We start from the raw sequence: 27,651 nt of genomic DNA on the forward strand, positions 1-27,651 counted from the left end.
TGCTACTCACCACATAGCTGAGATGGTGAGTCACAGATAGGCACAATGAAAAGATGGTAATCAAGTTAGCATTTGGCCAAAAAAATAATATTTTGAATTAGACAAAACACACACACACACACACACACACACACACACACACACGCACACACACACACACACACACACATGACCACTGTCTCTGGCTGCCAAGGCCTCAGGGGCCAGAGACAGTGGTCTGCATATGTGGTTTGTGTTTTGTGTGTGTGTGTGTGTGTGTGTGTGTGTGTGTGTGACTACGTTGTCTAATTCAGAAGGTCTTTTTGGCTGTAAGCTAACATGCTTGACTGTCTTTACTGTCAAATTTTATTGCAATCTTGCTTAAATAAAAAACTGGTTATTTCATGTAACTATTGTTATGTGTTAGTAACAAAACAGAGGTCAAAGAAGAAGAAAAGTAATACTGTCATGGGGAGTGGTATAAGAACAATTATGATAGCCCCACCTTACTCCATCCTACACAGCTACTCGCTCCAAACTGTACTTCAGTGTCAGAACAATGTATTCAGCAGGCACAATGTAGCCAATCAGCTTCATGTGTTCACATGCCTGTATGTGTATGTGTATGGGTACTCTGTGTCTCTGAAGAAGAATTCATTTGAAAGCTTATTGAAGATTCAGTGTCTCAAATATTGAGTGAGTTGTTCTTTTTACTCATTAAATTATATATATTCAATCTTTGTCTTGGGAAGGGTGATCTTTAACTGCATCTCACATGTTGACAAAAACCTAATAAGTGATCAGTTAGGTTTACACCCAGGAAAGTCATGCTGTGGACCTTAATATGATTCTGTGCATAGAAGATGGATATGAAAGAGGACAAGTTACAGGAGTGATATTCATTGAAGTGTCAGTAGTGCACGACACCATCAACCACTAAAATATGATTATAAAGGTATATTAAAAAAAGACTACTGTTACTACAATTTATTCAGAGTATGGTATGTTCTTTTGTCACTCTGCATATTAAGAAGAGCTGGTATAGGACCTTGAAGAATGGTCTTCCTCAGGGTAATGTACTGGCATTCCCACTATACAACATCTACACTCATGACCAACCAATAAATCATGGAAGAAGAACATTTATTTATGCAGATGACACAGCAACTGCAGCTCAAGGCAAAACTTTTGAGGAAACAGAGATGAAGATGACAGTAGTCCTTGAAGATTTTGCCAAGTACTATGATGATAACCACCTAAAGCTAAATCCCAGAAAGATGCAGGTCTGTGGCTTTCATCTGAGAAACCATGAAGCCAGGAGAAAGTTAAATATTATCTGGAAAGGGCAGCAACAATCCCACTATGATACTCCAAAATAGCTGGTAGTGAAGTTGGATGTTGGTCTCTCATTCAAAGGCCATTGCCAAGAAACAAAGCAAAAAGTGTGCCTGCAACAATGTCATCTGTAAACTTACTAGCACAAGCTGGGGCTCACAGTCAAATGTGCTCTGTACATCTGCCCTTGCATTATGCTTCTCTGCAGCAGAATATGCAACACCAGTATGGCGAAATACCACACATGCTAAAAAATAATGTAAACGGACAGATACAAAATCTACTCACCAAGCGGTAGCAGGGGAACACACACACAAAAGGATTTAACTTTTATAAGCTCTCAGAGCTGTGGTGCCTTCTTCTGGCAGAACTGTTGAAGGGAGAGGAAGAGGGGTGAAGGAAAAGGACTAAAGAGGTTTAGGGAAAGGGGTACAGTTGAGAAAAGTCACCCGGAACCCCGGGTCAGGGCAGATTTACTGGACGGGATGAGAAGGAAAGACTGACTGTTGAGGACTGCAACGGACGAGATTTGAAAACCTGAGAGCTTAAAGGTGGAAGACAGGGTAATGTGCAAAACAGCAATTACATCATCACAAGTTGATATGAGTGAAAAGCTGAGTGTATGTAACAGATGTGGGACAGCGAAAAAGAGACATGTCAAAAAATGAAAGCTGTAGAAAACTAAAATGGAGTGAAGGAGGGCATGATTGTAGTAAGTCATGGCCTCATTGAAATAGTTTATTAATACATTCAAGACCAGTATACTACTGGGTGACAAATGATGTGCTCTGAAATTGTTTTTTGGATGGATCAGCAATACCAGGATTGGATGAAATGGCACAGAAAATCTGCTTTAGAAATAGGATGTTGGGATGATTACATCTAGTGAAGGCTGAAGTGACAGTGGTAGTGTATTACTGTAAAGAGTCTGTGTCTGAACAAATAAGTTTGTCTCAAATGCCAAGGCTGTATAGGGGGGAATGTTTAGGAAAGGATGGCAACTGTTGAAGTGTAAGTACTGCTGCTTGCAGTAGGTTTGATGTGGACAGAAGTGTGTACCTGGCCTTTGGTGAGGATGAGATCAACATCAAGGAAACTGACGTGGGATTCAGAATAGGGCCATGTCAGATTTAACTGGGAGAAGGTATTTAGAGATTCCAGGTCAGCTTCACCATGAGTCTATATGGCAAAGATGTTACCAATGTATCTAAACCAAACCAAGTAATGAAGGCTTACGGATCCCACAAAAGCCCCCTCCAAGTGACCTATGAAAAGGTTGGCAAAGTAAGGAGCCACCTTGGGTCCCATGGTCGCATCCCTGATCTGTTTTTATGTCTGCCCATCAAAGGTGAAGTAATTGTTGGTAAGTATAAAGTTGGTTATGGTGAGCAAGGAGGATGTCATACTTGGAATCAGGTGGATGTTGACTGAGGAAATGTTCAGCAGCAGACAGACCATGTACATGGGAGATGTTGGTATAGAGTGGCGTCAAGTGAAAGTGGGAGTAGAATGGGCATGGATTTCAGATGATATAGGAAATGGTTGGTATCATTAATATAGGAGAGAAGTGTTTGTACTATGGGTTGCAGGTGTTGATCAATGAAGGCAGATATAAGTTCAGTGGGTGCTTTGAATCCACCAACTATAGAATGGCCAGGATGATTGGGTTTGTGGATTTTAGGATTAAAGTAAAAGGTGTGTGTGTGCGTGTGGGGGGGGGGGGGTGTTGTCTTGGTGGTGTAATTAGTTCTATGGATTGAGGTGTAAGTCCTTATTAGAGGCTTGAGGTTTTTAGGATGAACTGCAGGCCAGTTTGAATTACAGGAATGCGATGTTGATGACAGACATTGTATGTAGAGATATCAGAGAGCTGACGTAGACATTCTCTAACATACTCCTGTCAGTCAAGTACCACAGTGGTAGATCCTTTGTCTGCTGGGAGGATAATGCTGGAGTCATCAGCTTTTAGGGAACATAGAGCCTGGAGTTCTGCAAAGGACAGGTTAGGGTCATGTTGTAGCTTGTGAAGCAATGCTGGGTGTGAGGAAATCGTGGAAGGCTTGTAAGGGATGATTTTGAGATAGTGGTGGTGGATCAAGTTGGGATCATGGTCGGAACTGTGATGGCGTAAGCTGGTGCCAGCACACCATTTGGCAAAGAGGTTGCAAGACGATAGATAGAGGCCTACAACAGACTCACAGGAAACGCACCACCAACCCCCTCTCAGCTACCAGTATTTAGGATTGTTGCCGCGGACCGGACGGCAAGTCTGTCACATGAGTAAGTTCCAGTGTCATCAGACGCAGCCCAGTGGGAATCACAGTGTCAGTTAGCTCCGCCGCTAACTCAGAGACAGACAGCACATAACAACCCTAATAGTGAACAAAGCAGACTTTGCACTTCACCAGCAGTGAGGTTAATATGGACTATTACAGAGAGCTTGTACCACAACGACAATCTTGAGATTAGTAACTTTCTATTCTTATGAATAAAGAACCCAGCTAATCTATGCATGCAGTTTGTGTTATAGAAAGAGGATACTGGTTACCAAACAACATCCTCTCCTTGCTTCCCATAGTACAGCTCTACAGAAGTGAGAGGACATAAAAGATGGCAACAAGAATCCTTTAGTGACGAAGAATTGCTTGCTTCTCTTGTTTTTCAGATTGAATGGGGGATCGTATTCAAGTGTCTGCTAAAGTTTTCTTGTGTTCGTGCATGTATTCCAGGAGGGGAGCCACAGAACTAATCAACTTTCTCTTTTTAGTGGCTTTGCTTGCCTTTTTTTTTTTGCTATAGCATATTTTCGTAAACCATGGCTAAACCACCCCCTCCACCTCCCACCCCCACGCCTCAGTGCCAGATGGCCAGTGTGATGGATCTAACACAAGCTTTTCAGTTTCAGAACCAACAAATTGCTGCCTTGCTGATGACGATACTACAACATCTGGCTGCACAAGCAGTGTCGGGGGCACAATAACAGAAGCCCACTGACTGACACACCCAACAAGTGCCGCGAACCAGCATACCACTATTCCAGCAATTTCATGACACAGAAGAGGAATGGCATGAATACCCGACAAAGTTCCAAGCTCATTGTGCAGTTCATCACATTCAAGGTACTGTGAAGCTACAACATTTTCTTCCTATGCAGGGTCCCCAGTGTTCAGGTTAATAGAAAAACTATTCCCAACTGCATCTCCCGATGAACTCTGTTATGATGAAGTAATCCCTGCATTAACTCACTACTATGATCAGCAAGTTCAAGCAGCTGCAGCCAGATATCAGTTTTTTTGTTTGCAGAAAAAGACAGAACAGACATTCTGTCAGTGGTATAAGAACTAACAAGCATGACTCAGAAGTATAAATTTAAGTGTAGTTGTGGCAACTTTTACAGTGACTTAATGATGAGGGATGCTATAACATTCAGCGTCCCAATAGTAGCATACGGGAACAGATCCTAAAGTACTCTGACCCTTCACTTCCTCATGTGTTGCAAATCTTAGAAGAATATGATTCGGGTGCCATAGCGGTTGACAAATTTGACCAAGCCCCAGTTTGTCGGGTTGAGTCGCCCCTTGCTCGTAACTGCCCCAAGCAGCCACAACAGTGAGTGGATACACAGCCATGCAGACAGCCAAGTAAACATGTAAACAAACTGGTGAACTTAGTGAAGTCTTGCCCTAGATGTTTTGCTTGCCATAAGAGACAAGATTGCCCATCACGTAATGCAACCTTTTACACGTCTGGAAAAAAAGGCTATGTCCAAGTAATTTGTTTGCAACAGCACAAATACACCAATTTTACCCGTTCCCAGAAAAAAACAGGCTCGTGCACATGCAGTGAACATTATGTTTTCCAAATCTACAACAGGTTTGGCAAAAATAAGATTAAGGTTGTGCCTCCTACTCGCCCTAGTGCTGTGCAACAATGTTCTAATAAACTATTTGTCACATTATGAATTGCTGAGCATTGCGTGAACTTTCAGTTAGACACAGGTAACTCAGTAACTTTGCTAAATCGTGCCATGCATGGACAGTTAGGGTCACCATGCCTTTCTAAATCTAGCAAGCACCTCACTGCTTACAGTGGACAGGAAATTCCAGTGCTTGGACAGCGTAGTTTGCCTTCCACTTACAAATCTCACACTAGGACAGTGAATTTTACTGTGCTTAAGTTAAGAGACAGTGAGAACATTTTTGTTTTAGATGTCTTTGACTGGTTTGGCCTTAGCATCCATGACAATGTATCGTCGGTCTCTACATTGGTACCACAAGACAGTGTAGATAGCTTACTTAAAGAATTTCCTGAACTATTTTCACAAGGAATGGGATAAGCTCCCACCTCTCGGTGATTGGTTGCGTGCAGTGACAGTTCTCTTCCCCTCCGTGGGCAGTTTGTGGTCCTGGCCACTTATAAACATATTCCTGAGCTCCTGATCCTATTGGTGGTTGATCACCCCATGGCTTCCAACATTTTTGGACTCGATACTTTCACACTGTTTGGCTTTTCAATTTCTGATGAAGTGAAGGTCATTTCCACTGCCTTCCATTTCCAGACCTTGATGATCTGTGTTTGGCCTATGCCTCTCTGTTTCAGTCTGACTTAGGGTGTGCTTCAGACTTCCAGGCGCACATTGCTCACTGGCCAGATACTCAGCCGCAGTTCTTCGGGCTCGACCCATTCCTGTGGCCTTACATCCAGCAGTCAAGCAAGAGTTCAGCTGACTGCAGGCTGCTGGCGTCATCGTGCCCATGAAGGCGAGTGCTTGGGTGACCCCATTGATGGCAATCAGGAAACCCAATGGCTCCCTTCACCTATGTGGGTATTTCAGAGTTACAATCAATACACAGTCCCTGGTTGAAACTTACCCCATTCCCAGGCAGGAAGATCTCCTCGCCAAACTTGCGCATGGCAAGTGCTTCTCTAAGATCAACCTGGTGGAAGGTTACCACCAATTACCCTTAGATCAGGAATCCCAGAACATTGTGGCCATCAACACACCTTTCGGATTATATAAATACAAGTGCCTTCCATTTGGTATTTCCTCAGTGCTGGCCATTTTCCAGAGGCACCTGGAGCAGCTCACACAGTCCATCCCGGCTTGTGTCAATTATCTTGATGACATCTTGGTCACCAGCCGTACACACCACAAGCATTTGCAAAACCTCGGTACCTTATTTGATGCTCTGCAGGCCACAGGCTTACACTGTTGGCTAGAAAAGTGTAGTTTCTTTCAACTGGAGTTGAATATCTGGGGCACTGGCTCAGCAAAGAGGGCATTCATCCATCGGATTGCAATTTTGTGGCCATCAATGCCCTTCCCAGCCCCAAGGATTTATCTGACCTCCAGGTTTTTTGGGCAAGGTTAACTACTACTTGAAGTTCTTACCACAGGCTGCTGATGTTGCACAACTCCTCAGTCGCTTGCATCACAAAGGGGTGCCATTCAACTGACTCCTGTCTGTGATCAAGCTTTTCTCTGCCTGAAAACTATGCCCAAGTCTGCCCCTTGCCAACACCCTTCTCTCCGGACTGCCTCTTGGTTGTGGTGGCCAATGCTTCTGCCTATGGTATTGGAGCAATCCTGGCTCACAGAAATGCAGATGGCTCAGAACAGCCCATTGCATATGTGTTCAAGTTGCTACCTCCAGCACAGATGAACTATTCTCAAATTGAGAAAGAGGCTCTGGCGATTGTAAATGCATTCAAAATTTTCACATCTACCTGTTCAGGATGAAGTTCACTCTCCTCACTGATCACAAGCCTTTGGTCACCCTCTTCTGCCCACACACACACCTCCCCAATTGAACTGCTCAGCGTCTCCAGTGCTGGGCACTGTTCTTATGCAATTACACTTACATTATCCGATATAAGCCCATCTCTCAACACTCCAATGCCGATGGCTTGTTACATTTCCCCTCAGGCCCTGATCCTGTGTTCAACCAGCAGGAAGTCCTCTGCTTTCACATTGATACGGCCAACCAAGATACACTGGATGGATTTCCCATCACTGCTGCATATGTCACCTCTGCTATACTCCGGGACCCCATTGTGTGGCAGGTTCTCCACTATGTGACCCATGGTCGGCCCACCTGTCTGACTCACTAGTTGAAAACTTAATTCAGCCCCTGGTGTCACCCTCCCACAGGCACTTGGTTGTGGTGGGTGTCCTTCTATTGCCCACGGAGCCTGACATCCATTGGGTGATCATTCCATCCGATTTGCATCACTGCGTCCTATGCTTGCTACACCACGGAACTGGGGGATGCCCTGTATGAAGAAGATGGCTCGCCAGCAAGTGTATTGTTCTGGCATCAAATGCTTGGTCCATGGGTGCACGGTGTCTGTGCATCACCAACCAGCCCGCTGTGATCATTTGGTCCCTGACCCACAACTGCTTCCATCTCAAATTTGTGCGCCCATTCTTGGGATCAGTGCGGTTACTCATTATGGATGCATACTCCATATACCTGTATGTGGTGTGAATGGCATCCACCGTGACTGATGCCACACTCAAACCTAAATCTCAGATCAGAATTTGAACTGCAGCCCTTTGAGGTTGAAGTACAGTGTTTTTCCACAGTGGTAACTTGCGTGGCAGATACACTATGTTGGATGAAGCCAAAATGAGGATAGTAAATTATTTTAATACAGAAATCAGCTAAATTATTCAAAGCAACCAACTAAATACAATAGGTGTATAGTACTTAAATTGCTGAGTGAAAGAAAACAAGAAATTCTTGGCTAGTAACATCTGATATTGATTCATACTCTGTTCAGAGCATGTAATATTTTCTGAACAACAAAATCTTCTGCCATCTCTTTTTGATTATCACTTCCCTTTTCCTTGCATTCCACAGCATTTGCATTTTTCTGTCTGCTTTGTGGTCCCTTAAAATGTTTATCATTCCATTCTTTCCTTAGCTGTTTCATGTGGTGTGGCCAGTATGAAGCTTGCCTCTGCCCACATTCTTTCCATATTTGTCTTTCTCATTTCTAGTCTGTCTTCTCTGCCAATTTCTATTGTTATATTAAAATGTGGGTAATATTTTATTCTGCAATAGTCATTTCTTTTCTTTTGTGGCTTGTCTACCTTCAGCCTAATTCCATATTTAAATAAGACCTTCCTTGGAGACATTAGATTCCTCATTTATGTTTTGATTCTGTATCTCAGTGATAACTCATTATTGATTTGATCACTAAGTTTCTTTGCTTGTATGTTCCAACCCCATCTAAAATATAATTATTTACCTTGTCTGTCCCCAGTGGGCAGAACAGAAAAGGAACCAAATGCAAGATACATTATTGTTGTGCAACTACCTCTATTGCTTTTCAAATCATTTTTAGTGTGTTCTGTATTTAAAATGATTTTTTTGAATATGTTGGAAGCTGGTTATAAAATTGGACTTACCCTGTCTTGACTACCATCAGACACCATAACAAAATATTCCGCAGGGAAGCCTTCAGGTTGGCCCTTGGGTATCAGCATATGCTGTGGCCACCCACATCCACAGTAGGTGTATGGTGCCTGTTGCTGTGATGATCCAATTCCAGTAAGGTTGCGGAATGTTCGTTCAAATGGTATTGTTACTGATGATGCATCAGAGCGACGCTGAAAGGTGCTTCGCCCACTGTTCACTACAATAGAATTACAGTTAACACCAGTGGAATAATAAACATCACATAAATGAAGAATAGTCTATAAGAGGAACTCATTACATTATTCTTAAAGGGGAGAAACTGTCAGGTGCAAAAGTGGCATCAGGTGCACCTACTGAACTGTTATAAAGACGTTACTGTTCGTGACAAATATGGAGGCAAGGTGAAACATTATTGTCAAGCAGAAATATCCTATTATATGTACAATAAGGTAAAGGCAACCACTCACCTATAATGGTCTGATGTGTGGAGTTCATAAATATGAACACACATTCACACACACGTAACTGCACAGACACCCTCTCTCCCATGGCTAAGTCTTACTGTGGAGACAGAGACAGAGACAGAGAGAGAGAGAGAGAGAGAGAGAGAGAGGGTGGGTGGGTAGGTGTCTGGGTATCTGTGTGTGAGTACATTTATTAGAAAAAGAGCAAGAGCTTGGAAGCTAGTGTGAATGCGGTTTTTGTTATGGGTTTCTTTTTCCTTTTATTTACATATTATACTATCCAAGGATATTAAATGTTCAAATGTGTGTGAATGTGTGAATTCCTAAGGGACCAAACTACTGAGGTCATTGGTCCCTAGACTTACACACTACTTAATCTAACTTATGCTAAGAACAACAAACACACACATGCCTGAGGGAGGACTCAAACCTCCAGCGGGAGGGGCCACACAATCCATGACATGGCGCCTCAAATCACGCCAAGAATATCCATTATTGTTTAGAAATATGTTAATGAAGTCAATGAAATTTTGTTTTTGTTATGTTGGTACAAACAGGGAAAAAAATGTAACTCAAGTGACAAATTGTATGGAATAACTACCGTATTTACTCGAATCTAAGCCGCACTTGAATCTAAGCTGCACCTGAAAAATAAGACTTGAAATCAAGGAAAAAAAATGTCCCGAATCTAAGCCACACCCGAAATTTGAGACTCTAAATTCAAGGGGAGAGAAAAGTTTTAGACCGCACCTCCAAATCGAAACAAGGTTGGTCCATTGTAACATGAGACACAATTTAAGTCAAATGGATGAAGATACAGCAACAGTAGTTTGATTTGTGTTGTAAACTTAGCAGTTAAGCTTTACCAGGTAGCCATTACTATGCGTCAGGTGCTCCGTCTGTATTTATATGGGTTCACTTCCTTTTTCAAGTGCTTCATCTGGTTTGAATCGGTTGCTTATTTTGCTTTGATCTGATAAGTGCCCTTCTCTTTGTTATAGGTGTTTATGTCACTGTTAGCTGAAAATGCATTATTGCACTGTGTCATGCATAGTTTGTCGCAATCTAATAATGAGTGCTTATGACCTGTCCCCGCTCACGGCATGGCTTGCTTTTGTGTGCGCTACCACCACTTACAATTTAAAAAAATTGTCTCATTAGTGAAACAATGGCAAGAGACTGCTATTTGTTGCTACTTACACTGCTGCTTTCTTTGATAATGAACAATAAGTACCAAATAATTGACTGCGTATGATTGAAGATGTTCTGAATGAGAGTTTAGTGAAAATGTTTCTCCGTCGAAAATCTTTGCAGAGGCTTCTTTAGTACATTACATTCTGCACAGAAATTTGTCATCTTAGATTTAAAAATCTAGTCAGTTGCCACGCTTCATTTCTGACTGTATCACTATTCAGCATAAGAATAATATGAATATAAACATGACATGATATGCATATTCCTCCGCGTTTGCTATTGCCTCACTCTAGTTTCATAGTTTATTAGGCAGACAGGATTTAAATGAGAGAGCAGTAAACACGAAAGAATACATGGCGTAATGTTTACATTTGTATTATTCTTATGGTGAAAAGAATACTGCATGTGATTCACCCTCACTCGCGGGGTAGAATCTGAGCTAACTATTTGTAGTATCGTTCCCAGAACCGATCACGGTCCTCTGGTCTGGAGCCGAGTGGAAGGCTTAAACCAGAGGCTCAGACGATTCTGCGGAGATCTGGGGTGCAAATTTCTCGACCTCCGCTATTGGGTGGAGAAATGTAGGGTCCCCCTGAATAGGTCAGGCATGCACTACACGCAGGAAGCGGCTGCAAGGGTTGCGGAGTACGTGTGGAGTGCTCATGTGGGTCTTTTAGATTACAGAATTCCCTCCCTAGGGCCGACAAGACACCTCCTGAGACGCGGCAAGGTAGGAGTAGGCAAAATGCAACAGGGAATAACAATATTAATGTGCTAATAGTAAACTGCAGGAGCGTCTATAGAAAGGTCCCAGAACTGCTCTCATTAATAAATGGTCACAATGCCCACATAGTACTAGGGACAGAAAGTTGGCTGAAACCAGATGTAAACAGTAATGAAATTCTAAACTCAGATTGGAATGTATACTGCAGAGACAGGCTGGACAGTGAAGGGGGAGGCGTGTTTATAGCGATAAAAAGTGCAATACTATCGAAGGAAATTGAGGGAGGTCTGAAATGTGAAAAAATTTGGGCGAAGGTCACGGTTAAAGCAGGCTCAAACATGGTAATTGGATGTCTCTATAGGCCCCATGGCTCAGCAGCTGTTGTGGCAGAGCACCTGAAGGGAAATTTGGAAAATATTTTGAGTAGATTTCCCGACCATGTTATAGTTCTGGGTGGAGATTTTAATTTGCCGGATATAGACTGGGAGACTCAAACATTTACAACAGGTGGCAGGGACAAAAAATCCAGTGAAATTTTCTTAAGTGGATTATCTGAAAACTACCTTGAACAGTTAAACAGAGAACCAACTCTTGGCAATAACATATTAGACCTTCTGGTGACAAACAGACCCGAACTATTTGAAACAGTTAACACAGAACAGGGAATCAGCGATCATAAAGCGGTAACTGCATCGATGATTTCAGCCGTAAATAGAAATATTAAAAAAGGCAGGAAGATTTTTCTGTTTAGCAAACGTGACAAAAAGTGGATTTCAGAGTACTTGGCGGCTCAACACAAACGTTTTGTCTCATGTACGGATAGTGTTGAGGATCTATGGGCAAAGTTCAAAACCATCGTACAATATGTATTAGATGAGTATGTGCCAAACAAGATCGTAAGAGACGGAAAAAAGCCACCGTGGTTCAACAACCGAGTTAGAAAACTGCTATGGAAGCAAAGGGAAATTCACAGCAAACATCAACGTAGCCAAAGCCTTGCAGACGAACAAAAATTACGTGAAGCAAAATGTAGTGTAAGGAGGGCTATGCGAGAGGCATTCAATGAATTCGAAAGTAAAGTTCTATGTACTGACTTGGCAGAAAATCCTAAGAAATTTTGGTCTTATGTCAAAGCAGTAGGTGGATCAAAACAAAATGTCCAGACACTCTGTGACCAAAATGGTACTGAAACAGAGGATGACAGACTACAGGCTGAAATACTAAATGTCTTCTTCGAAAGCTGTTTCACAGAGGAAGACTGCACTGTATTTCCTTCTCTAGATTGTAGCACAGATGACAAAATGGTAGATATCGAAATAGATGACAGAAGGATGGAAAAACAATTAATATAGCTCAAAAGAGGAAAGGCAGCTGGACTTAATGGGATACCAGTTCGATTTTACACTGATGAGTATGTGAAGAAACTTGCCCCCCTTCTTGCAGCAGTGTACCGAAGGTCTCTAGAAGAGCGTAGCATTCCGAAGGATTGGAAAAGGGCACAGGTCATCCCCGTTTTCAAGAAGGGACAAATAGACCTATATCTCTAACGTCAATCTGTTGTAGAATTTTGGAACACGTATTATGTTCGAGTATAATGACTTTTTTGGAGACCAGAAATCTACTCTGTAGGAATCAGCATGGGTTTCGAAAAAGATGATTGTGTGAAACCCAGCTCGTGTTATTTGTTCATGAGACTCAGAGGACCATAGACACGGGTTCTCAGGTAGATGCCGTGTTTCTTGACTTCCGCAAGGCGTTCGATACAGTTCCCCACAGTCGTTTAATGAACAAAGGAAGAGCATATGGACTATCAGACCAATTGTTCGATTGGATTGAAGAGTTCCTAGATAGCAAAATGCAACATGTCATTCTCAATGGAGAGAAGTCTTCAAAAGTAAGAGTGATTTCAGGTGTGCCGCAGGGGAGTGCCGTAGGACCGTTCCTATTCATAATATACATAAATGACCTTGTGGATGACATCGGAAGTTCACTGAGGCTTTTTGCGGATGATGCTGTGGTCTATCAAGAGGTTGTAGCAATGGAAAATTGTACTGAAATGCAGGAGGATCTGCAACGAATTGACGCATGGTGCAGGGAATGGCAATTGAATCTCAATGTAGACAAGTGTAATGTGCTGCGAATACATAGAAAGAAAGATCCTTCATTATTTAGCTACAATATAGCAGGTCAGCAACTGGAAACAGTTAATTCCATAAATTATCTCAGAGTAGGCATTAGGAGTGATTTAAAATGGAATGCTCACATAAAGTTGATCGTCGGTAAAGCAGATGCCAGACTAAGATTCATTGGAAGAATCCTAAGGAAATGCAATCCGAAAACAAAGGAAGTAGGTTACACTACACTTGTTCACCCACTGCTTGAATACTGCTCACCAGTGTGGGATCCGTACCAGATAGGGTTGATAGAAGAGATAGAGAAGATCCAACAGAGAGCAGCGCGCTTCTTTACAGGATCATTTACTAATTGTGAAAGCATTACGGAGATGATAGATAAACTCCAGAGGAAGACTCTGCAGGAGAGATGCTCAGTAGCTCGATAGGGGCTTTTGTTAAAGTTTCGAGAACATACTTTCACCGAGGAGTCAAGCAGTATATTGCTCCCTCCGACATATATCTTGCGAAGAGACCATGAGGATAAAATCAGAGAGATTAGAGCCCACACAGAGGCATACCGACTATCTTTCTTCTCACGAACAATACAAGGCTGGAATAGAAGGGAGAACCGATAGAGGTACTCAAGTACCCTCCGCCATATACCGTCAGGTGGCTTGCGGAGTATGGATGTAGATGTAGATATAGATGTATTAGCAACCATCTCTTGTCACAGGTAGGAAAAAATTGAGAACGTAGAGTTGTAACAATACGAGAGAAGGAAAGTTGCTACTCACCATATAGCAGAGATGCAGAGCCGCAATAGGCACAATAAAAAGATTCACACAATCATAGCTTAAGGCCTTTGTCAGCAGTAGACACACATACACACATGCATACACACACTCATGCAAGCGCAACTAACTCAGTTCACTCCTCCATCCAACCGTGATCCACCCCCACTGTCTCCAAACCACCCCCTGTTAACTTTCCAGAATTTCTTATCCTCGAACCTTGCCTCACCATCATTCCCCAAATCCCTCAACATGCATACTTACATTACATATGCAGAAAGAACTGCAGTCCACCATCTAAAAACTGATCCTGATCTTATAATCCTACCTGCAGACAAAGGCTCCACCACTGTAGTTTTGAACCGCAAGGATTACGTGGCAGAAGGACTCCGTCAGCTGTCACATACTTCCACCTACAAACCATGCCACAGTGATCCCATTCCAGCAATCCAGCAGGATCTCCAGTCACTAGTCAAATCCTTAGGCCCATCCCAGAACCTCTCCCCAGAGTCCATCTCTCTACTTACACCTACCAATCCCTGCACTCCCACCTTCTACATGCTTCCTAAAGTCCATAAACCCAACCATCCAGGACGCCCTATTGTGGCCGGTTACTGTGCCCCCACTGAGAGAATCTCTGCTCTCGTAGACCAACACCTTCAACCTATTACTCGGAACCTATCCTCCTATATAAAAGATACCAACCATTTCCTCTACCGACTCTCCACAGTTCCTCTATTTACTACACAGTGCCTTGCTCGTCACTATTGATGCCACCTCCCTGTACACTAACATTCCTAATGCCCATGGCCTTACTGCTATCAAACACTACCTTTCCAGATGCCCTATGGATTCCAAACCAACAACCTCCTTTCTGGTCTCCATGACCAACTATATCCTCACCCACAATTACTTCTCCTTTGAACACATTACCTACAAACAAATCTGCAGTACGGCTATGGGCACCCGCATGGCACCATCCTATGCTAACCTATTCATGGGCCATCTAGAGGAATCCTTCCTAAAAACCCAGAATCCTAAACCCCTCACCTGGTTTAGATTCATTGATCTTCGCTATCTGGATTGAAGACGAGGACACCTTATTCACATTCCTCCAGAACCTTAACAACTTCTCCCCCATTTGCTTCACCTGGTCCTACTCAACCCAACATGCCACCTTCCCAGATGTTGACCTCCACCTCAGAGATGGCTACATTAGTACCTCCATCCATATCAAACCTACTAACCACCAGCAATACCTCCACTTCGACAGCTGCCACCCGTTTCATACCAAGAAGTCCCTTCTGTACAGCCTAGCCACCCATGGTCGTCACATCTGCAGTGACGAGCAGTCCCTCTCTAAATATACCGAGGGTCTCACTGAAGCCTTCACTGACCATAATTATCCTCCCATCCTTGTACAAAAAGAAATCTCCCGTGCCTTATCTTTCGAGTCTCCCACTGCCTCCCAAAGTCCCACAGTCCGGCCACAGGGGAGCATTCCCCTCGTAACTCAGAATCATCTGGCCAATTTCACTGACAATGATTTGTTGTAGAATCATGGAACATATTTTGTGTTCAGACATAATGACCTTTCTAGACTCTGAGAAGCTCATCTGCAGAAATCAGTACAGTTTTAGGAAACAGCGGTCATGTGAGACACATCTGGCCCTCTTTGTGCATGATATACAACAGGCTCTAGATACCGGCTCCCAGGTTGATGCCATATTTCTTGACTTTCGAAAGGCGTTCGACTCAGTTCCACACTGTCGCTTGCTACAAAAAGTGCGCGCTTACGGCCTATCCAGTGACATATCCGGTTGGATTGAAAGTTTTCTAACAGACAGGGAACAGTATGTCGTCCTGAATGGGGTAACTTCAACAGAAACAAGAGTAACTTCAGGTGTGCTCCAGGGCAGGGTAATAGGACCTCTGCTTTTTACGATTGACATAAACGATCTGGTTGATGGTATTGACAGCAGCCTTAGACTGTTTGCCGATGATGCTGTAGTCTACAGGAAAGTAGTATCACACGAAAGTTGTGAACAAATCAATGAGGATTGGCAGAAAATAAATGCGTGGTATAATGACAGGCAGTTATCTCTCAATATTAGTAAGTGTAGCCTACTGCGTATAACAAGGCGAAAATCCCCATTAATGTATGAGTACAAAATAAATGATCAGTCTTTGGAAGCGGTAACATCAGTCAAGTATCTGGGTGTGACTATTCGAAATGATCTCAAATTGAATGATCAGATTACACAAGTAACGGGTTAGGTGGACCCTGGATTGTGGTTTATTGGTAGAATCCTGAAGCGATGCAGTGCTTCAACAACGAAAATATCTTACAATACGTTAGTTTGCCCAGTCTTATGAGTTTTGTTCGTCTGTATGGGACCCTTACCAGTTGGGTCTGATTCAAGAAATTGAGAAGGTCCAAAGAAGAGCGGCAAGATTCGTGACTGGTACATTTAGCCATCGCGAGAGTGCTACAAATTTCATAGAAAGTTTGAAGTGGGACACACTTGCAGATAGACGACACGCTAAACAGAAGGGGCTGCTCACTAAATTCTGAAATCCAGTCTTCACTGAGGATGTAGAGCATATATTATTACCATAAACTTTCAAATCGCGTAATGATCATCATTCAAAGATAAGGGAAATAAGAGCTCGTACTGAGGCGTTCAGAAAGTCGTTTTTCCCTCGTGCGATCCGCGAGTGGAACAGAGGGGGGTAAATATGACTTTGGCCCAAATTGTGCCCTCCGCCATACACCGCTTGGTGGCTAGCGGAGTATATATGTAGATGTAGATGTAGACTGGAGCAACTGAATTACATTCTCCGCCAGGGTTTCCATTACTTCTCATCATGTCCTGAAATGTGAAATGTCCTATCCACTATCCTTCCCACCCCTCCTACCGTGGTATTCCGCCGTCCACCGAACCTACACAATATACTCATCCATCCTTACACAACCCCTGCTCCCAATCTCTTACCTCATGGCTCAGACCCCAGTAATAGACCTAGATGCAAGACCTGCCCCATACATCCTCCTACCACCACCTATTCCAGTCCGGTCACTAACATTACCTATCACATCAAAAGCAGAGCTACCTGTGAAACCAGTCGTGTGGTCTACAAGCTAAGCTGCAACCACTGTGCTGCATTCTATGTAGGCATGACAACCGACAAGCTGTCAGTCCACATGAACGGCTACCGACAAACTGTGGCCAAAAAACAAGTGGACCACCCTGTTGCTGAACATGCTGCCAAACATAATATAGGTCATCTCAATGACTGCTTCACAGCCTGTGCCATATGGCTCCTTCCCACCAACACCAGCTTTTCTGTATTGCGCAGGTGGGAACTTTCCCTGCAATACCTCCTACGTTCCTGTAACCCTCCTGGCCTCAACCTTCGTTAGTTACTGTCCTCGCCCATCCAGCCTCCTCCTTGTTCCCATTCCAGCACTACACGGCCGACATTTCACTGCCACACCCAGTCTTTTAATTTCTTTTATTTTTATTTCTCTCCTTTCCGCTACTTACCCCTTCCCCCCCTCCGCACCTTCTCTCCTACCCTCCGTCTAAACTGCAACACTTCACTGTCCGCCACTCCCACCATACTATCCCTCCCCCTCCCCACCCCCGCCTCCTCCTTACCCCCACCCAGTCGCCACTCCCATCGTGCACTGGTGCTGCTGCTCACAGTGTAGTTTCAGCTCTCTGAGACTGCAGATAAGTGTGCTAGTTGCGCTTGCGTGAGTGTGTGTGTGCGTGTGTGTATGTGTGTCTACTGCTTGTAATGTCCCCACAGAAAATACCCTCTACCACGCACCAATTAATCATTGTCAATCAAACCATCCACATTCATTCACTTTGGAAAAGTATCTGATCTGATTTTCTCGTAACATATGCGGCGACAGCTAGACGACGCCAAGGTATTTTCTAGCGCGTTTATTCTTTGAAATAACAGAGATGCATATATGCATTCTCCATGGTTGTGAGAGGGGTAACTAGGACAGCTTCTAGAGTATGGATTGAGGGATTGACGTGCTTCTGAGAGATACATATTCTGATTTTCTTCTCGCTAAATCGAGCCACTTAACATTTGTGCCACTAGCGGTTTGTTTGAAGAGAAAAAGACTGTAAAAGGAAAATAATTAAGACGTGGAATCACCGGAGATCTGGACATGTAATGGAGATGGATTTAATACACAATTTCCTTCATAAATAAGGTTTGTGACTTTTTGTTCTGGAGTGAATGAACGAATGAGTTTTTCTGAATCATTTGATGATCACGTTGGCCCTGTAATTAGTGGGGAAGTTTCAGCTGTGTCGAAGAGAGCCTGCAATCCCTGAGTTTGTGTTAAATCGTCCAAAAAGGCTTCGTACACATCTGGAATTCGCAATCTTTCGTAAAAGGAACAAATTGTCCACACAATTGATTCTCCTGACTGAATACAGTGTTTAACAGTGTTAAAATGGCCAATCCGTGACAGGACACGTTTTTGGACGTTGCTAAAATAATTTTGTTCTCTGTTTCATGTCAACTACGACGAGCTAACCTAACTGATGCTTGGAAAAGAGAAGAAAGACTCGCAGGTGATATAATTGGATCTACAAATAAAGCTGAAAGACAGCACGCTGGGCGCAGAGAAAAGGCCAGATCTATATTTTTATTATTAAAGCTTGCTAGTATAGTTGAAGTAAACGCTTTTCTGTTTAGTGTTATTTGATATTGGAACATTGATTAATTGTGTTCATGTTAGATGTATTTTGATTGACCTGTCCCAGTTGCATTTATCTGTATATGCACATTAAGAAAGTAGACACAGAAGTATTCTTGTGTGAACAGAGTTACATATAGTGACAGTAGAAGGGAGTTATATATACTGACAGTAGAACATTTATATGGTTTTAACTAGGGCAATGTTTAGGATGAGTCAAGCAGAGCAAAGCAGCACACAACAGCCTTCAGCTGTTAGCACTGATAATAATGATGCAGTAAGAAGTGTTGTAGGACCGATGCCTACAGATAGCGCAATAGAACGCCTTGTAGACACGGCTGGAGGTGTAACACCAAGTACACAGCAGGGGTCAGATCCATTGGTAATTATCATGAGACAGATGCAGATTATAACTGAGAGCATGAATACTTTGAAAACCGATATTAATGCGAAATTAGCCTCAGTTACTGAAGGGCAAAATGATTTGAATACGAAATTAGCCGCAGTTACTGAAGGGCTGGAAAATCTGAAAACCGATATTAAAGCACAATTAGTGACAGTCACTCAAACTCAAGAAGAAATGAAATTAGTCCAGACTGAGATTAAGCAGCAGTTACAAGACAGTTTTTCCGAATTAGAGCAGCGGATAGAGGCGAAGACCCAGGAACTCAAAGATCAGGCCGAAGAGATGGAACGAAAATTAACTGCACAAATAGAATTGGTGAAAGCACAATGTGAGGAATCTACTCACTGCATACGTGTCGAAATGAAGGAGTATGTGGCTATTAAGATAGATACTGTACGGGAACAAGTGGAAATGGTTCCGCAATTAATAAAAAGCAAGACGCCATGTCATGTGCAATTGCGCAACTTCCTGAATTGGTACGTACACAGGCTAACCTAAAGGAAAGCGTTGAACTGACAGAGCGTCAAGACGTTATAGACCACCAAATTAACGTATTAACAGGTAAATTATCCGAAATCACATTAGAAAACAAAAGGCTAATGTGTGAAAACGTTGAGCAAAATGTTAAGGCAGCGTTCCAGAGTTTATCTGGCAAACAGGAAGAGAATTTGTTTGCGAAAGGACTTGAGGAGGTGCGACAGCAGTTAGGTGCTGATTTGGAGTACAGGAACGCCTAAGGCAGGAGGTGCTCTACCCAGAGCCTTTCTCCTTTTCGAAAGGAAGCCTTAGAAAGTATTTCGAAAAATATATAAATAAAACGAGATACTGGGACAGACCTATGCCTTTGCCAGACATAATAAACATACTTAAGGCAAGACTACCAACTAGCATCCGGAATCAATTGATTTACGGCAACGACAAAGACTTGGAGTCGTTCCTCACGACGTTAAACCATATAGATATTATCGAAGAGAACAACCAGAAAGCCCGTAATAACAGATTCCAATATAGGGAGATAGAACCTCCGCCAAACGGTAGGCAAGGTGGAAGTATGTGTTATGCCAATGGCGATCAATTGACACTTAGAAGGAATGAACAGAGATCGTTAAGTAATGGAGAAACCCCTCAAAATCTCAATAGTAATCCCAGCAATGGTCTTGCGAGGGGCTATTCAAGGAACAACAGGAACGGGAAAAGATACAATCCCGTGTGGGGGAACGAAAGAAATTTCAGACCCCAAGCCTGGAATAATAACAATAATAGAAAGTGGAATCATCCAGGAAGAATGAATTAAAATAGCCAACATCAGTGGGGACGGACATCTATGAATCAACCGGTAATTACCGAAGTGACGGATGATGTCAACCAGCAGACAAATCAAAATCCAACAAACTTGTAAGGACCCACTCGTGCCCCAGAGGAGCGGTCAACAATTGGTTGAGGGGCAACAGGATATGTGTACCCATGTTAACGTATAATGATGGACGATTACTGGCAGATGAACTGACCGAGGACTTAGAACCACAAGATGAAGATAAGGAACAGGTGGCAGTAGCCGAAGTGCAAGTCATTATGGAGACCGTACCTATAGTGGCGGTTTTAGACACAGCTGCAACCACAAATGTTATTTCGGAGGCACTATTCAACAGGATCAGAAATATAAGACGAGTACCAATTTTTCCAGTTCAAAATTGCAGAATAATAGGCGCCGTTGGGGCTCGATCGGCTAATGTAAAGGTGCAGTCACTACTTGGTGTGGAAGTCGGAAATGTAGCAATATTAAGCACATTCCTTGTTGTGAAAAATTTGGTGGTAGATTGCATTATCGGAGTCGACAGCCTACGCCAATACGGATGCAGAATAGATTTTAAAACAGGAAAAATTTGGTTGAATGTTAATAAACAAGAAATTGAGTTGGACATGTTATAAAAAAAAAAAGGCCTTACGAGAAAATATAATTGTGGGATCAGTGTGCAAGTAATCAGGACGGCCCAAAATTCGAAAGAGCACGTAGTTAATGAGTTCCAAGTCAAAGAAGATTTCGGTCAATTAGTGTTTGAAAAGTTAAATGAATCCGACTGCATTACTGACGATCAGAAGAAGCAGCTCAATGAATTATTATTCACCTATGAAAACGTTTTTGATGAAAGGCCAGGAGTTATTAAAGGATACATATGCCATCTCTACGTTAAGCCACACGAAACGTATTGTAGAATGTTCTATCCTGTTCCCTGGAGGTTAAAGGCTCAAGTTCAAAATGAAATAGATCACATGTTGAAATGGGGTTTGATCTAACCCTCTGCAAGCCCATACTGCTCCCCATTGCAAGTGACAGAGATGAAGGCTCGTAAAAACATAAAAATAAACTGTGTGTGTTTAGTGTTAGAAAACTTTAAACTGAAATAATTAATCAGTGACACAGATTGTAGAAATAGTGACTAACTATTACTATCGAGTGCTGCAAAGAAGACAGTGGAGATAGGCTTCACCTGTTTGGGTAAACATGGAACTTTAGCATTGCTAATGTCATCAAGATTTATAAAGGATCTGAATGACCTTAAAGAAGAAAGAAATGTTTCCCAAAAATGACGCTGCATAATCAAAAGAGGTTCCCAGTGAATGTTCATATATAATTTCAAGTGCACGCTTAGATGTGTAAACGTGTGAAGTGATGCGTTTAGGCAGTGAATCATGAGTGACGGTTAACGCCGCAATGATAATTTCCCGCGCAAAACAATTGACGTCGGCGCGAGAGTTAGAATCGATATAGATGACACAGATATGCTTTGTAAGAGACTCGAATCAAACGCGAGGGGAAACTGATTGATGTTGAACTTAAAAAAAAAGTGTCATAAGTAGACGTTAAAAGTTCTTGATTTATTGTTGAATGTCAAAAGAAAGTAATATTCATAGAATTAGTAATTATTTAATGGGTCTTGTTCACTGTGGAATTTTGTTTGGAAATCCATTTCCATATATGTGCATGTATGAATGCCGGATGAATCAGAGAATAACTGAAAGAAGTGAATCCACATTCCTCACTACTAATAACTTTTACATTACAGCAATCAAGAGGATAAATATATGTATTTAGGATAAAATTTTTATGAGTATAGATAAATGATATGACTTTTCAAGGAAATGATGGATTATGTCTTTGTATAAAATGAACCACACTTTCCATTATTCGATGATTTGAATCCAAAATCTACTGCAAGTTGCATGAATCCTTTAAATTACGAAGAACAAATCATTGACAGAAAATGTGTCAGAATTTTTGGACTTACAAGCACAAATGGTGATGCGAAGTCCAAAAGAAAATTCAAACTATAGTAAATAGTATGATGTTTTCGGCAACAGCATTAGTCAATGGATAAATGGAAACTTTAAGTCAATGGCTAAATTCCTTGCAGTACATCGTAAGAAAAAGGATGCATGAAGCCATAGGGATTTTGTTTTCAAAAAGGAGAATCTTGGACAGTGCAACCTAACCAGTTCTTTTACAGGAAGAGTTTCCCTTTTGGTCATTGCTAATTCTTTTGGAATGAATGTTGCATGTGAAATCTGGTATCCCTGTCCCTTCTACTCTTCCCATTGTGGGCCGCGTAGAAGACCGACTACAAATGTGGACGTCGGGGACATGCAAGATCCGGGGGAGTTTCAGCATCGCAAGATATTGTCCTGGGAACAAGATTGTAAAAAAAAGAAACTCGAGTTATTTATTGTAATTTTTTTTTTGCTAGAGGCACAAATCACTCTTCTCCAAATCGTTGTATAAATCGATCCCTATCTTTCCTTTAGAGATCAATTTCAAAATTATTTTTTCTCTTCTGTAGGCTTTCCTATCTTCTATGTACCGTAGGCTGGGGGTCTAGGCTTAAGAGGTTTTCCAAGGTTTCCCTGCTTAAGAAAGTTCCCGAATGGGTAGACCCTGATAACAGTGTCATGAAAGATCATCTTCCTTGGTTGTGCACAGCAAACATAACACCTTGATGCACGTAAAAGCAATACAGCCGCGGTACCTGTCTCTTCATTTCTTCTGTTTCCAATGTTTATTTTCTTCGTCTCTCTTAAACATAATTAATCTTTTTCAGTCGGAGGACTGACACTCATCACTTACGGGTTACCCACACTAATAGATAGCTCGCGAAGTGTGTTTGGTAAATCAAAATTAGGCTCACAAACTTCGCTCGCTGCGAGGGGCATTGTAATGTTCCCACAGAAAATACCCTCTACCACGCACCAATTAATCATTGTCAATCAAACTATCCACATTCATTCACTTTGGAAAAGTATCTGATCTGATTTTCTCGTAACATATGCGGCGACAGCTAGACGACGCCAAAGTATTTTCTAGCGCGTTTATTCTTTGAAATAACAGAGATGCATATATGCATTCTCCATGGTTGTGAGAGGGGTAACTAGGACAGCTTCTAGAGTATGGATTGAGGGATTGACGTGTTTCTGAGAGATACATATTCTGATTTTCTTCTCGCTAAATCGAGCCACTTAACATTTGTGCCACTAGCGGTTTGTTTGAAGAGAAAAAGACTGTAAAAGGAAAATAATTAAGACATGGAATCACCGGAGATCTGGACATGTAATGGAGATGGATTTAATACACAATTTCCTTCATAAATAAGGTTTGTGACTTTTTGTTCTGGAGTGAATGAATGAATGAGTTTTTCTGAATCATTTGATGATCACGTTGGCCCTGTAATTAGTGGGGAAGTTTCAGCTGTGTCGAAGAGAGCCTGCAATCCCTGAGTTTGTGTTAAATCGTCCAAAAAGGCTTCGTACACATCTGGAATTCGCAATCTTTCGTAAAAGGAACAAATTGTCCACACGATTGATTCTCCCGACTGAATACAGTGTTTAACAGTGTTAAAAGGCCTTAATGGCCGAACGCTATAATTGTGTGAATCTTTTTATTGTGCCTATCGCAGCTCAGCATCTCCGCTATATGGCGAGTAGCAACTTTCCTTCTCTCGTATTGTTACATTCCATCCTGGATTTTCCACTGTTAGAATGCAGAGTTGGTCATATTGACATACATCCCAAACAGTCTTGCCAACTGGATTTTTGTAGTAGATTTTTAGTGATGACTTCAAATGCAGAGTATGTTGTAGTTGTCTTCAGTCCATAGACTGATTTGATTGCAGCTCTTCACATTTTTCTATCTTGTGCAATGCAGAGCAGCAAAACTTATAAAACAGGAATTAAAATAACTTAGAAATTAAATGCTGAAATTTAAAACAAAATTTTATTAGATTTCGAATACATCTTATACGAAATGTTCAAAATATCAGTCATAATTCTGAATCACTGTCACTCTTTTCTTTGTTGCTCATTTCTTCATACAGAGCATCGTCCTCCATACCATCTAGTGCATTGGATATTGAACATTTTTTAAATTCTTGTTGCACAGTCTGATTTGGAACACACTTCCAAGCATCATAAATCCATTGGCACACTTGCGACAAACTTGCGTGTTTTACACATCCTGTTGGTGTGAGTTGTTTGTTGCTTTTTGAAAGCCAGTCTGTGTACATGCGTCAAGTGGTTGCAGAATTGATGTCATCCCACCTGGAATTACTCCCAAGTCCGTTTTGTTTTCCTCTAATTGTCATTTTACTGCAGGTACTATATGGCCTGCGTACGCATCGAATACCAACAGACTGCGAAACCAAGCATTGCACCAGGAGAACAATTCCATACATGCCTAATCCATTCCAGCACTATGTCCTCCAAAAACCAATCAGTTTAGTTTGCTTGTACAATTACAGTTTTTAGAAACACTTCTGGTTTCGGTAAAGTCTTTTCCTCGAAAACTATGAATGGGTGTAATTTATGTCCATCTGCTGTGGAAGCAAGCATGACGGACATCCACTGTTTTTCACCCCCTGATCTAAGAACACTTATGTCTTTCTTTCCTTTGGTGTCAACCATATAATGTGACGTAATGTCAAAATATATGGGAGTTTGTTCAGCATTTCCTATCTGACTGAGAAGGTATTGCTTTTCTGTGCACCGCCGCATTATGAAGCGCTGAAATTCCACAAGTTTTTCTTCATAATTTTTCGGCAGCTTCTGTGCAACTGAAGTTTACCATCAAAGTGACAAACCCCAGTGCTTCATAAACAGATCAATCCAGCTGCGACTAGCTTTAAAATTTTCGATTTTTTGCTCTCTAGCAATTTCATGTGCCTTAATTTTTCAAATTTCGGCATTCACAGGCAGGAATTTCTGACGCTGTTCCTTAACAAATTCATTTAAAATCACTTCTAGTGCATGATATCGGCCACACTTTGGCCCACTAAATGCTTTCCTGCTACTTGAACATTCAAATAATTTTCTCTCTGCAGTATCCATCACCTGACATTGCACTCATCGATCCCGTATCACAGACCTGCAGTACAATTAGAACTGTGTTCCACAAAAGAAATAATTCCCCTCTTGAATTTGGCACTATAATGAAAGCTCTTCATTATGGTTCACTTACACCAACAAGCACTTCACAAAAATTCCACAAAGCAATAGGTGCCACTACACGAAATCTTGATGAGTCCCAGCATACAAACTCGTGTAACAATCCTAAAGCCTTGGGCATTATTGGTATTTTTGTGTAAAGACATTTATTTTTGTTGCTACGAATATTGGAAAGGCTGCTACATTCGAAGATGGACAATATGGAATTTCTATTTACTTCGCTGGATAATGCGTGAAAATGACACAGAGGTTTTGGCCCCAGTATTTATCTTTGTGCCTGCAAAGCACGCCTGTGTAGCGCTACATATATTTGATGGCAGAAGTTAGTTGTGGCAGCACCTACCAACATTTTTCAGAACTTCCGCTTACTTTACACTCAATTCTAAGCCTCAGGCGGTTTTTTGGATTACAAAAACTGGAAAAAAAGTGCATCTTACATTCGAGTAAATATGGTAGTTTTACACAGACTTTACAGTAATAGTGATGTATATGTTTCATTCAGATGGATAAATTGAAATACTGAGCCATCATAACATTCTTTCTTTTTGACATAATATCACCAACAGAAATCTTATCAAAGTTGGTGAAAGATTTTAAGAACCTTGCTTCTTCATGTTCACTACTTAACAGATGGGTCATTGTATTCGAATGTTGACCCACCTGGATAGCCGCACATGTTAAAGTGCTGCTTCCAGGATAAGGACGTGCACCAGCCCCGCATCAAATCTGCCCAGCGGATTAACCACGGGGTCAGTGTGTCGGCCAACCTGGATGTGGCTTTTAAGCAGTTTCCTATATCCAAAGGTGAAAAACAGGCAGGTACCCACAGCCCACCCTACTTACCTGATATGGAAACATTTAGGAAACTTTTGCACACTTTCACATGAATCACACTATATGCATACAGTTGGGGTACACACATTCCATCCTAGTCAGTAACGGGGTGGCAACAGGAAGAGGTTTGGCCACCACTTAAATTAACCATGCCAGATCCATTAACCCTTTAATTGCTCTGGACGTGTTAATGCGCACACCTTTGTACCTGTCCCTGTGTGCTCTGAACATGTTTACATGTGCCACCAGTCCTGTTACCTGGTACTCTGAAAGTGTCTACGTGCAGACAAAGGTATATGAAAAAGAAGAACAAGAATTTAAATGTTGCCATGCCCATGTAACAGATGTCACATAATCGCAACTGCAGCTAAAAGGATGAAGAAAGTGCACAGTAGTATTGATTAATTTAAAGTGTATGAAATATCGATGCCACAGGTAATACAGAAGAGAAAGGGTTCAGTACATTTCATATGAAGAATTAATATATCTTTTTAAAATGGGTGCTATATTAGATAAATGCTGTGCGCAAAAAAAAAAAAAAAAAAGAAGAAGAAGAAGAAGAAGAATCTTAATTTTCAACAACTGTTTGTTAATGTGGTTGACATGTAGTTCCACGCTTCACGCCAAAAATTGAACCAACAAGGTATAACTGCCAACAACACTGCGCCAAAAGAGGCAAGCATGATTTCATCCTCTGTCTACCTTTTTTCCCTTCTTTTTCCTTAGAATTTTTCCTGTCTAGTTCAGGGTTCACTTGTATGGGACTTGGTGTATTTTATTTGCTTCACTACATAACTTTGTGGCTGGATTCCCCTCCAGGTGCCACAGCTATCTAGATAACCTAATAGAGTGGAGACATGTACCATCTGTCTGTGTGAACTATGTAAATTGCGTTTTCTGAATTATCCTATTTTGCTTGTTTGTGGATCATATTATCTGATGCAGAATTTGGGGATCAGCCAGCATTTGCCTAAAGGAGCGTGGGAAGCTGCCTAAAAGCCAAACACAGGCTGGCTGTTGTACCAGCCCACAGTCATTAATCTGCCAGTGGTTTCAATGTAGGTCTGGCTCACCTCACTGTCTCAAAAGCTAGCATGCTGTGTGTTGTGATGTACTAGCACCTTACTAATGATAAAATAATACCTTTGAAATATTATGAAAGTGTTCA

The 27,651-nt window shown here is 41.8% G+C and overlaps 1 protein-coding gene across 1 annotated transcript in view; it reads right to left on the reverse strand.

The window, feature by feature from the left end:
* LOC126204000 (phenoloxidase 2-like) overlaps window positions 1-27,651 on the reverse strand; it is a 274,659-nt gene that overhangs the window by 22,864 nt on the left and 224,144 nt on the right. Inside the window, exon 12 of the mRNA XM_049938431.1 lies at window positions 8,729-8,955. Within this exon, the coding sequence (XP_049794388.1) occupies window positions 8,729-8,955 (227 nt within the window). The remainder of the gene's footprint in view (window positions 1-8,728; window positions 8,956-27,651) is intronic.

Source organism: Schistocerca nitens, chromosome 9 (assembly GCF_023898315.1).
Source record: "Schistocerca nitens isolate TAMUIC-IGC-003100 chromosome 9, iqSchNite1.1, whole genome shotgun sequence".
In the NCBI taxonomy this organism is placed as follows: domain Eukaryota; kingdom Metazoa; phylum Arthropoda; class Insecta; order Orthoptera; family Acrididae; genus Schistocerca; species Schistocerca nitens.